The following is a 13,006-nucleotide window of genomic DNA, read 5'->3' as shown; positions in this document are numbered from 1 at the left end:
ACACACACACACACACATATATATATACACACACGCATATATATATATATCTATATATACACACACACACACACACAGCTAAGTTACAGTAACATCATGAAAGTAATTCAAATATTAATTCTATCTTATTATTGCCTACTCTCTTTGAATAAAATAGTCTTTATAATAAATCTTAAGTTACTAACCAACTATACAAAAGTAAATGTAACATACATTTTGGGATAAATACTAGGAAAACAACATAAAAATAGGAGCTAAAGTTTAGAAAACACTTTACTTGCAGTAGACTGTTTTCTATTCATAAAAACTAAAATGCTTTAGGGTATTCACTAGAAAGCCTGAAAGAGCATAACAAAGAATTTATTACTGAATAAGCAATATCTAGAGTTTACTATGATGAAGAGTTAAACACCTATAATGCCAAAACTCATAAGTCTGGTTAATATTTTTTGAGTTGTGTATCTTTCTCCCTCAAGTAAACCTTATCTATTACATTACTGACTTGTTGATTAGTTCCATTCTGTGGTAGCAAAGGCAGGTTTCAGAGTTTTTCTAAGCTGTGAGTAGTTCCTGCCTACTCCAGCAGGTGTCACCATTAGTTCTGTATTGCCAACAACCATGTGTATCATGGTTGTTAGCTATCAATGATCATGACAGTAGCCCGCTGCTGGAAAACTAACAGGGAACAAGATTTTGGGAAAATCTTGTAAGTCGATGACACTTACCTCCTTTCTGTTTCTGTACATTCTAGAAAAAAGAAAAGAGATGAAGACCATAATGTTTTACTTCACACATGAAAACTGGTTGCCATTTAGAGCTGTTACCCTAAATGGTAAAAACAGTTTCCAAGAGAAGTTGAAACATTAAAAAATGTTGTTCTTTGTAACAGTTTAGAGTAAAACTTGCATAGAAGGTGAATGCACTATACTCATAAAGTTTTGTTTTTATTTATGCTCATATGTCCAAGTTCATACAAGATAAAAACATGCAAGTGTAAATCTGAAATATTCAAATTGAAACATCTTTAAATAAGTAGTATTCAATGTTTATTTATCACAATAAATGTAAAATAATTTTAGATGACCACTTTAGGCTTATATATAAAACCAGATAACTATATCTAAATGAAGGAGTATGTGTATGTCAACATACAGGACAACCAGAATATATGAATGCAAATAAAAGATTACTCTTCAGCCTTTTGTCAAGAAGGCAGGAGGTATCAAGGTATTAAAAACTCAGCAAAAGTAGGGCCTTTGCAGAGTTAACAATGTAACATTTATCAAAATCTTTTAAATTATACATCAGATTATAAAACCCAGTTTATTATTACATTTTTACCAATATATGGAGATAGTTCAAGATATAGGATCCTCAGAAAAACATCCTAGAAAATAATCATCCTGTGAAAATTTAGGAATAAGAATAACTTGTTATTTTCTACAGGATTTTTAATGAAAAAATTATTTTCTGAATTAAGAAAATTGAATAAATGCATCTATATCTAAAATATAAATCAATTTAATTTAGGTTTCTCTTCTGTTATTATGTCATCAGCAATTTAAATGAATATTATTATAGAATATTCAAATATCATTGTCAAAATATAATATCCCATACAGCCTCATAAATCATCATGGCATTCAGAGTTTGTGAAACCAAATAACAATACAAAACCAGAAAGTAAAAAGTTGTACAGAAAGTGTGGAAAATGTACTCAATTACCTTTCCATTAGAAATTCAGTATATCAATTTTAAAAAGAACAATGCAAAGCTCTGCTTAATTATTGCACATTTTGATAAATTCATAATAAATCCGGATAAAATCTTCAAGCAAAATATTGGTACATCTCTGACAGCTCATTATTGTACTGCAAATTGTATTACTTTGTATTTAGATTTGTAACGACCACTTTCAGCTTAAAGGATTTAAATTTATACTTTTAGATATATACATTATTCATCTGGCAATAATAAAACACGACAAAACTTATCAAGTTACTTGTAGTGTTGTAACAGGTAGATGCATTTGTAACGGAACAAACTAAAAGACAAGAAAATGTTGCATATTATTTAGACTGCAGCATTACACTTTACAATACAGATCTATGAAATTAAATACACTTCACAAAAGAGCTTCTCTTTCCTATTAATTCAAATGTTGTACCAATCCAAAGGAGTAGTTTAATTACTTTTAATATAAATATTGCACTGTACAGAAACTGTTTTTGGTAATGCTTTCTATTTTTCGAGGGGTGTGGTGGAGATAAAGATTGAAATTTTATGGGTTCAGTAATAAAAAAATCATTACATACATTACTCACTTTTGTGCAATAGCCTATCAGATTATTATTTATGAATGATTTCCTAATACGTTTTAAAAGGTATTGTTTTTGCTACATAACTATATTTTGACTATTCTTTGCAATCATATGCAACAAACTTGAACAAAAGGTACAACTGTTGATGTAACCTTTTTTAGACAAGTTGTTTGTTTAGGAATTTCACAGAAAGCTCAAAAAGGGCTATCTGCACACAGCTGTTCCTAATTTTCAATTAATAGAATAAGGGGAAAGCAGTTAATTAGCACCACCCACTGCCAAATATCACTGATTGGTCAAGAAACTTTTTCAAAATATTAGAATGTAAGTAAGAGAGGATCTGTTGTTTAACAATATTTTTGCAAAGCTACATAAGGGATATCTCCACATAGCCATTCCTAATTTTAAACTGACAGACTAATGGGAAGGCATCTAATCCACATCATCAACTTCCAACTCTTGTATAACTAATAAGTGTGATTTGACCATCATACTTATAAGAGTACCTACCTACAGCCATTAAGTCATACTTAGCACCCAGGTGAGAATCAGTTAGTCAAATTCAAAAAGTCTAAGTTTGTCAAAATGTATATTGAAATTTATTCAGTGAGTTACTGTTTTAGCATTTAAAGACTGTACAGAATTAGCTACCATACAAAAAAATGGCTTTGAAACATAGTGAGATTGTAACAGATAAAATCATAGTTACTTTGAGATAAATTACCTTTCTTAGAACTTGAAAATTTTTTAGCTACAGCAGTTCTTCTGTTAATTATAAATATTTTGAATAAATAAGTTGTTGCAAATCAACTATTTGTATTTCTTTAATAAATCAAGTTTTTATTTTTTTAAATAATTTTGGAGTCATCATAAATCCTAAAAAAAATCAGTTGGCAGCCTAGTATATAAAATTATACCACAAGGAATTCCTTTTTAATTTTGAATAGCAAACAAAATTACAAATCATTGGATTCCACACTTAAAAATTAGTAGATTTACACTACAATTTGAATTACTTATTTAATAATTAATGAAAAACAATTAATAATTGTACTTATGAATTGACATTTCACACCACACAGTCACACAAACTTTCTAATTGAAGCAATACAAGTAAGTCTAATTAAATCGCTTTACCTGGTAACCTGTGACAAGGAAAGATAAAATGTAATCATAATAAAATTTAATTGAAAACCTATATGTACAAGTTTGCAATATATTAATAAATTAAATGAAAACTCTGTCAACAATCCAATGTTAAAAACATGTGTAACATTATGTATTTACCTACAAAAGTAAAGGAGAGATTTTGTATTCTTATTGGTTTTAAAACATAAATACCATGAGTGAAAAATGCATACCAGTAATAAACTCTACTCTTTCTACATCATATCTTGCAATAATTGTTATATTGTAGCTTCATGTTATGGATTTTAGGCCTACTATTTGTCATGCACTAAAGTTCTTTCGATATAACCACCTACTACACTATAACATAAAGCACACTGTTGTTAAACCAAAGTACTGTCTGCTTACAGTTCTGATTCATTCTTTTTTTTTTTTTTTTGACATGCTATTGGTTGGTTTTGTGCAGACGTGTATATCAACTTATGAATGATCAAATAAGGACCTCAAAGTTCATTATATGCCTTGATTTATTCAAATTAAATAACCAATAGGTATTCATTAATGGTTTAAAACTTTTGTTTGTGTTTTCAAATAGAAAATACTTCTGGATAAGAAAAAAAAAAAATCCCAGACATATCAATGTCTTATTTGCCAAGCACCCATCAGGGTTTGCAGTCGGTACCAGTGGTACTCGCCATCCAGTACCAGTACAGGGCCATCAGTACCGGTACTGGTTTACAGTATATCATACGTTGAGAATAATATCTGTTATTAATATCACATGTCCCATCTTCAGAGTTTTGACCGAACACCTCCTATAGTATTTCAGCTTCACTTTTCACAGAATTATAATATTTGATTTAGTAGTTTTGAGTTCATACTTCAGTCAGTAAGCAAACCTCACGGTGAAAAGCAGCAATAGCATGAAATATGGGAAAGTGGTGACTCCCACTCTCGGGAAGAGAACATGAATGTGCCTATGTGACTGATTTCATGTTAGGTAGGTGCATTCGTGATTAACCCATAGCATGCTAGCAGGTCAAACTGCACGTTATGTTTTTGTAAGTTACATTAAAAATGTTTTTTTAATTAAACTATTTTATTATAATGGTATTCAAACAAACTTGACATCAAACCATAGATAATAAATCAAATTTTAATATTATATAAGTTTTCAGTTCTTAATTGTATAAGGAAATATTTACAAACAGCCTCCAATTCTCCTAGTGTGAGAATTTGGATATTTGTTCTTGAGCTATCTTCGCTTCTGAATTTTTTTGTCCACCCCCTAGAAAACTGCGAAATGTAATGTAAAATATTCTCTATAATATTCTGAAGCTATATTTCTATATTCTTCAATCTTATTGGGCTAAAGAGCAATCAAAAAACCACTTTCCACACCTACCTCTGACATGCTCCAATTTACAATTTGTTAATAAATTTTTCTGAGTGCAGCTCCCACTAAATTTATAACCAATAGAAAGCTTAGATTTCAACTGATTCATTGCCATAGTCATCATACCATGTGGGCTTACAGATAATTCGAAATTTGGTTGGATGAGAAAATCAATTTTCTCACAAGAACACACAAAGAAGAATAGTTGAATTTCTAACTGCTGAAGTTACATGATTAGAGATGCTCGAGTAACGATACAGTGCGACATGGTCGGTAACAGTAGCCTGGTATCGCTGGAACTATTGCAAACCCTGGCACCCACTCACCAATGCCCTGCTTTTGGTGCTGACATTCGCTAACTGGTTGCTACCAAATGACGAAAGAATGTTTAGCAATCATGGTGATCATTATATAGTTGATTTACAAAATAGTAGGAGTACAGTTGTCTTCAAATAAACAGTGCAAACTCAGCACATATTAGTACTGTAGACTTTTTTCATCTGTGGTTTGCTGTACAATAACTTAGTATTTTGATTATGAAAGATTTATATATTCACATTATGAATAAATATTCATACACTTCCATGGCCAAGAACTATAATTATGCAGGAATCCCTGATAACACTAAATTAGCTGTCAAATTAATTGTGTTGTTTTGTGACTTTTAAAAACAGGCCAGTTTGTTGCATGTTAGGCTGCTTAATAAATACACCAAATCTGAAACATATACCTAATTGGTCAATTTTTTCAAGCAGTTTCTAGGGCACATGTGCTTGCAATTGACCATGAATGGGAAGTGACAATTAAAAAGTAAAAGTTTAAAGCAAGTTAAGAAGAACTTACTTTAGCTTATCCTTGTTTATTTTGTATTAATTAGTTAACCTGAACTGATTAATACATTTCTAACTGGAAGGCCTTTCACAAACAGCATACCCTTGTCAGTGTTATGTTGAAGTGTTCCACCTTTAAATACCTCCACCTTCTCTGTGAAAGCCTCATGTATGAGATTATATATATTTTGTTTTATACATCGAAAAGTACAGACAAAGAAATGTAAACGGAATATATCTTTAATTGAATCCTGTATCAAAGTAACTTTTATACAAATCTTCTCAGATAATAATTTAGGTGAAGCAAGACTGTTTTTTCAATGTTTTTTATGCATTTGTTTAGTGAAATGTTTATCAAGAATACTAATTTTAATTTTCAATTTCAAATTTTACTAATCTGTTGGATTTACAGCAAAAGTCCAGAAACATCTTTAGCTTTTCTGTGAATTAATATACCTATCTATTCAATATCATGGTCATATCTTATACAAAAAAAATCATAATTATTCAATTATGATGAAATAAGGTAGTACTTGTGTATGGAAGCACATTATGCACATTATGCAAGTTGGCAAACAATAATATAGAAATGAAGCAAAATAAAACTTCATTATGCTTACATCATTGTTTGTTTAATTACTATTAAACAAGGCCATAGCAAGGATGTATTAAACCTACTAATCAACCATTAACGAGATTCTAAATTGACTTTAGAACTCGAGTTCAATTTCAATTAGTGCAATTGAAATAAAAAAAATCCATCTATTATGGTACCTTTTTTTTCTCACAAAGAAAAAAAGAAGCCCAATGATTGTGTATTTATGTAGAAAACATCCATACAAATCTAGGTACTACCTAGTTTTATTTGAATGTTTTCTTTGTGTAATTGTGCAGCTGTTTTGAAATTGTTGAACTATGAAACATATTTCTGTACTGTATGGTCCACAAACAATCCTTTACTTGTCACCAGTTCAAACAAAATTGTTTGTGGAAAATCAAATAAATTTAAAATTGTTTCTGTTTTCAAGAAAATGTTTCATTACAATGTCTAATTTTTTATATAAAAGCACAAGATTTATTTATTTTATTACTTAGACAGTTTTAATTAGTTTTACTAACATTGCTCAGTTATGATTACATAACAAACATATTAAAAATTGTTTACGTTTATGTACTGTTAAAACTTCAAAGGCATATGTCTGTAAGTTTTCACAAAAGAGCAAAAACTTACCAATTTACCTTCACATTGATAAGGACTCCATGAGGCAGGCCTTATGCCACAATAAGTTACGAGTGTTAGAGTAGTAAATTGAGTTTATTAATACAATTAATCTGTAAGGACATCTGTTAGTATCAATGAATAATTAAAATTGTTTAAATAAGTAAAATTGTTAAAACACCAAGACCACGTATCAGGTTGTTTTATAGCTTAGGCTCTATGAAACAGTTTCTAGTGTATAAACAAAAACAGGTTAGTTATAATAATGTTCTTAAACTGGGCATGTTTTAACATATAGTAGCTCATTAGGGCATATATACGTAGTTAAGTGAACATTTAAATGGCAAAATTAAAACATTTTTCTAATAATCTTAGAAATATTAAAAATTAAACACAATAGAAAGCAAACCTGTCTGTGACGCTTCCCTTCTAAGTGAGCTTTCATCATTACTTCAGAGTTCATAGAACAATTACAAGTCTGTAAAGTAAAACAATGTCACTGTGTCTTAAAATTTTAAAATACTTAAAAGCTTCTAAAATAGAAATACTTTATAAAAGTTTAGTTTACAGCATAAAGAAAACTGGCAATATGTACAACTATATAATTTGCATTATACCTATATCAATTTTCATAAAAGTTGTTTGTGAAAACACTGAAATCTAGTCTTTCTTTAAAATTTAGAAAAATAATTATCCTTTTCCCATATCAGTAATTAGTAGCACACTTTTATGGTCAGTTTCATTAATAATATTTGTTATAATGTTTCAAAATTTTATTATTATTTCAGTTTTCGTACTTACAAAGACTATTTTGCACTCTTGATATTATCTAGATTTAGGACTAAATTTCAAATTGCTAATACAGTTGACTGTCAATTATCCATGGGCAGGTTATCTGGTTTGCAAATTAACTGTGCTGTGATCCAGGAATCCCACAAGTTGTTACATTTCAGTGTAGCTATGAACTGCTTTGTTACAGTTCCTATTTATTTTGTTCATCATTCGTTTCATTCTTCTTTTTCTTCCTTTCAATTTTACCTTTCATTTAGTCATTTTTTAGTACTGTATGTAATGTTTATTGAATATAAGCAAATTTAAGTTAGTTTACCAATTTAAATTATTTCGTGGACTTTGAAAAGATTAACTGTGTTTCACTCTTGGTTTCTCTCAGAGCCAAAACTCTGAACTACTTATGCCACCCACTGTGAAAAGCAATTGCTTAGCATTTCAGTCATGCTAAGAGCCACTCAACAATAACATATGTAAATTTAGATATTTAATCTCTAAGTTATATCACATTTTGAAATGTGAATGATAGTGTGATTAATTCCTAACAATTTAGTGTAGAATATTCTGCTTGTGAAATAAAATTTGGTATCAACATTATTCATGCCTGTTCTCCCATCATTACGAAAATGAATGTTAAGCTTTGCCTGTGCACACAGCTTTTCAATTGGGAGACAGACGAACATTCGAACAGATGCCATGGTTAGCAGTATGTATACAAGATTGAGAACATAATATAAACATAAAGTCAAATTATAAACAAATTGTGCTGACAATGGAACATAAACCAGAGATTATTAAAAATAGTGAACAAGGTTCAACAGTGAAATATATTGCAGTTGTATTCAATATTGGCAAACAAACTGTATAAAATATAAACACAAACAAGGAAAAAATAAATAAATTTATTAATAATGCTGACAGTGTGAGTGATTTACCTAAATGCAAAACCATGAAGCCAGATATATAATGACAAGTTGGACCAGGTTTTGGTTGAATGATTTAACCAGCAAAGGGCAGCTGAATCACCCGAGTCTTGTCTCATCTAAATAGGCCAAATTATTATGAAAGGTGATATCAATGCATCATCTAGTTGGCTGACAAAATTCAACCAATGGCACAGAATAGGAGAGATAAGCATCCAAGGATGAGAGGTTGACTTGGAATGAGGAAGTGGTGAAAGAGTATTAATAACACTTTGAGAACTTTCTGAAAGAAAGATTTGAAGCCAGAAGAAATTTACCATGCAGATAAAATCAGACTTCTGGAAGTGTCTACCAACAAATACATTGACTTTTGAACAAGAACATCAAGTTTCAGGTCATAAATCATGCAAAGGACATTTAACAGTTTTGTGCTGTGACAATGCAGCACACATGCACAAGTTAAAGCTGTGTGTCATAGGTGATGCAAAGAAACCACATTCTTTAATTGGACTGAAGCATCAAGTTTTCCTGTCAATTATTTCAACAAAAAATGCATGCACAAGCAACACAACTTTTAAAATGTTTTGAAAAAAAATTTCATACTCCCAGGTCGGAATCCACTTAAAATTGCTTTAGTCTGCCAGATGCAGAAGTGCTTCTACTCATCTTTTTCCTCCTCACCCAAACAAAGTGGTTTGAAAATCTGATGAGGGAAGATATTTGTGAAGTATCTGCTGCCTAATGAAACGTCCTTGATACAACCAATGCACCAAGATGTCATACACTGCATGAAGCTTTTGTTTGTTCTTGTAAAAAGCATGTTTTTCACCAAGTTCTGAAATGATTAACATGCAATCTGTCTCCACAGTTATTTAATAAGCTTAAAATCTTATTCAACAAATTATTAAAAACTTTATTCATTTATACTATAATACATTTTCTCTTCATTATACTCGGTTAATTCTACCTCTTTTTCAGTCTAGGCTGGCCATGATAAGGGCTTGAAAATGTTTTTCCTCCTTTTAGTTAAGATTTTCTAATTGCAGTGACTTCTTTCAGATTTAACTTTAGAAAATAATGACATGAGGTTCCATGTTTTCATAATTTTCTAATCATAGCTATCTATGATTTAAATTTACAATGCATCTTGAATTAATCTTCATATTATCAAGTTCAAATGTTAAAAAGGATAGGACTTTATGTATTTCCAAAACATTATATTTTTAGCAATCACTACTAGATGCTTGCTAAAAATAAAAGAGTATAGAAAGTTAACATTTTCCTGAATTTAAAATGTATTTCCAATAATACTTACCTCCCCTAATACTTATAACTTTTACTCAACTGCCAAGGTTTCTTCCTTTTCCCATCTAAGCATTAGTCTGATTTTTTATTGCTTGCTCCACTCTATTATACCCCACTCAATTGCCTTTAGCAATATTTATCTCAATATGCCCTCTATCCTAGTACTGAATATAAGCACCTCATTCACAAAATGTTATCACTTTTATGAGACTGACCCAATCCCAGTCTCTAATGATAGTTCTTAGTGGGGTGGAAGAGAGGAAGAGTGTGAAAGGAGGTAAGTATTATTGGATATACATTTTCAATTTAGTAAAATGTTAACTTCCAAAACATACTTACCTCTGCTCCAACGTATAGGTAGAATTCCACATTGAAAAGGTGGAGTAGCCAGTGAGGGCATTATCCATACAGAAAGTGTCTGCATAGATCATGAGTGTGTCAATAGAAGATTGGCATCCTAGTGGTGGAACTGCATCCAGAATAGGTATGCTCTTCACCTGGATCTTAATTCCTGTACTGTGGGTGAAATTTTACCTGATAGTCAAGGTTCCATTACTCGGGGTTGGAATTAAAGGGCCATGGTCTCTATATCCCACAGTCCCTATGTATAAAGTGATGTGTTCCAAGCCACCAGAATCACAATGAGAAGGAAAGCAACACCAAAGTGAACAAACCTTTTCCTCAACCTGTAGAAGTTTGAAAACAAACACCCCAGGATTGGAATGACAGGATCATGTATGCCTTACTCAACCTAAAGAAACATATCTCATCCAGTATGGAATTATGAACACTTATCCTCACTCCCCAACTGTGTGGGCAAGGTAAATTCCACTTGCCCCAGGATTTATAGGAAGGACGTGGAACAACAGTGCTCAACAAAGGGCCCACTATGTGTGCGGAATTATGAGGATACAGTGGACCCTCTTCTATGAACAATGTACTGAATCAAGGTTAATATAAAAAGAAGGGCCATGCTCAATCCAACCGGATAGCTGAGTGTCAAATCTGAACCAGTATTATGAGCAGTCTCCTGCGTAGGCTGCTGCTACCACTTCTACCAACATCTGGGAAAAAACATCCGGGGACCCGGGTAGAAGGACCCCCAACTTTACCCTCTTCTGCAAGAGTGGAAATATTCATTCTAGCACTCTGGAGGGAAAATCTCTTTCCATCACTACAGTTACTGGAAACTAGCTATGGTAAGGACTACCTAGCTCCACTAGTAGAATGTGGGGGATAATGAGCATTGGGGAGCCCTTAGGAACAGTGCAATAGGTGATCCAAGTTCTCTAAATTTTTAAAAGTAAACTGACCCCAAGTTATGCAATCCAATGATCAGCAGAAACAAGCAGGATCCCCTTATGCTTTACTCATGATAGTCCATGAGTGGCAGTCCAGCAAATTACAGTAATACCACCCGGTCAGTTTCTAGGTGGTCTTATGGAATACCTCATTTCTACAGAGCTTGTTGCAACCTAAATAAAGTATATTGAGTTTGTGGTTGTTAGTGCAGAAATGGTTTGATAAAAGCACACTTATCTGAGCAACACTAGCAATAGATTGGGATCCTGTGAAAACAAGGTAAGGGACCCTGAAAGGTAGCAATAAAAATACTCATCCCTCATATAATGTAGCAGAATAGGGTAAGATAGCTATAGGGAGTAGACAAAAATCATCAGATGAAGAGACTGTCAGATCATGCAAATAATGTAAGATAAAAGTATTAGGGTAGATCCAGATACCAGTCCACACAATGATGTCCAGTGGACAATTGAACCAGGCCACTAAGCACATAGAAATGTAACAAATCTGATTAGACGTGACTCGCAAAAGGTTTCTTGCCTTCAAAGAGAGCCCAGAAGAAAAAATCATTGTCTAGTATCTCTAAAAGCATTAATGCAAGCAACAAAACCCTCATTGAACATGACCATGATCGAAATCTGATCGGATACAGAAGTGAGAAATAGTGATCAGATGAATTTGTGAGAAGGATTTAACCCCATTCCTGTCTGACAGTGTCTTGGGTAAGAAGAACTGGTCTGAGGATATAGAGAGAATGAGAAAACAGTTTGTGGACAAACAGTACAAATCACTCCGACTGGTAATGTCTGGAGGTCACCAGCCACAAAAAATAAACCTTTAGGAAAAAGGGGATACATGGCATATAAGAGACGAGGTCACAAACAGGTGTTGAGAAAGAGCATGTAATGTAACCGTAATATACCTCTTAGGTAACTGGAATTGTCATTTGGGCCCAAGGACCCAAAGTGACTTGAATAATCTGGAGAGTACTGGGGACTAAAAAAATATGTAGTCACAATAATCAAATGGTAGTCAATAAGGCCATCTTCAAAAGGACGATTAAGCAAAAACTGATACAGATATATGGCAACCTTAGAAATTAAACCTCAATGGCGTGCGAAAGACTGCATAACTTCTATGCCTGAAGCTTGAATTCTAGATAGCTGGATGTACCATATTTAATCATGGCTGCCTCCACAGATATAGTCTAAGAAGAAGTGGATGAGGTGGACACTCTGGAACATACTGCAGAAGCAGAAACCAGGGTGTAGTAGCCAATCTGGTGCTAACAACAGGACCTGTCAATGGGTTGGAACAAGTCATATTTAGTACCCTGGGTAACAATGAAGTGGAGAGAAGGCTCAGAGTTGTACTCCAGTCCTGTCTTGAGGAAATGCTTCTATTGCCAAAACCTGAAAATGAGTTACTGGAAACCAAACTGCCTGTAGTTGGGTGATCCAATGAGAGGCTAACCCACCAATCAGAGTTGCAAAATGAAAGACAATCCAACAGAACCTTCCAATGCAGCATCTATTCTCTCGGGAGCACTCATTTGGATTGAGACAATTGACCTGCTATAACAGGCATAACTCGTGGAACATGGGAATCTAGTAGGGTGATAAGATGGGAATGGTCCCTGAGAAAGGAGGTTGAAAAGTCAAAAACAAGGAGCCCTGGACCAAGTGCCTCCTCGAAGAGAAACATAAAACACCACCACGGAATTGTCAGAGTGAAGTTTGATGATTTTCTCCTTAATAAGCCCAGACCATGAGCCATTGCCTGTTCAAGAAGGA

At 32.8% G+C, this 13,006-nt stretch overlaps 1 protein-coding gene across 2 annotated transcripts in view; it reads right to left on the bottom strand.

Moving 5' to 3' along the window:
- LOC106470180 overlaps positions 1-13,006 on the bottom strand; it is a 73,475-nt gene that overhangs the window by 31,076 nt on the left and 29,393 nt on the right. For both annotated transcript variants that reach the window (XM_022398338.1, XM_022398290.1), the window contains exons 7-8: positions 7,304-7,372; positions 726-747 (exon numbers count right to left, since the gene is read on the bottom strand). In XM_022398338.1, the coding sequence (XP_022254046.1) occupies positions 726-747; positions 7,304-7,372 (91 nt within the window). The remainder of the gene's footprint in view (positions 1-725; positions 748-7,303; positions 7,373-13,006) is intronic.

Source organism: Limulus polyphemus, unplaced genomic scaffold (genome assembly GCF_000517525.1).
Source record: "Limulus polyphemus unplaced genomic scaffold, Limulus_polyphemus-2.1.2 Scaffold3, whole genome shotgun sequence".
Lineage (NCBI taxonomy): Eukaryota > Metazoa > Arthropoda > Merostomata > Xiphosura > Limulidae > Limulus > Limulus polyphemus.
This window is presented reverse-complemented; position numbering and strand designations above follow the sequence as displayed.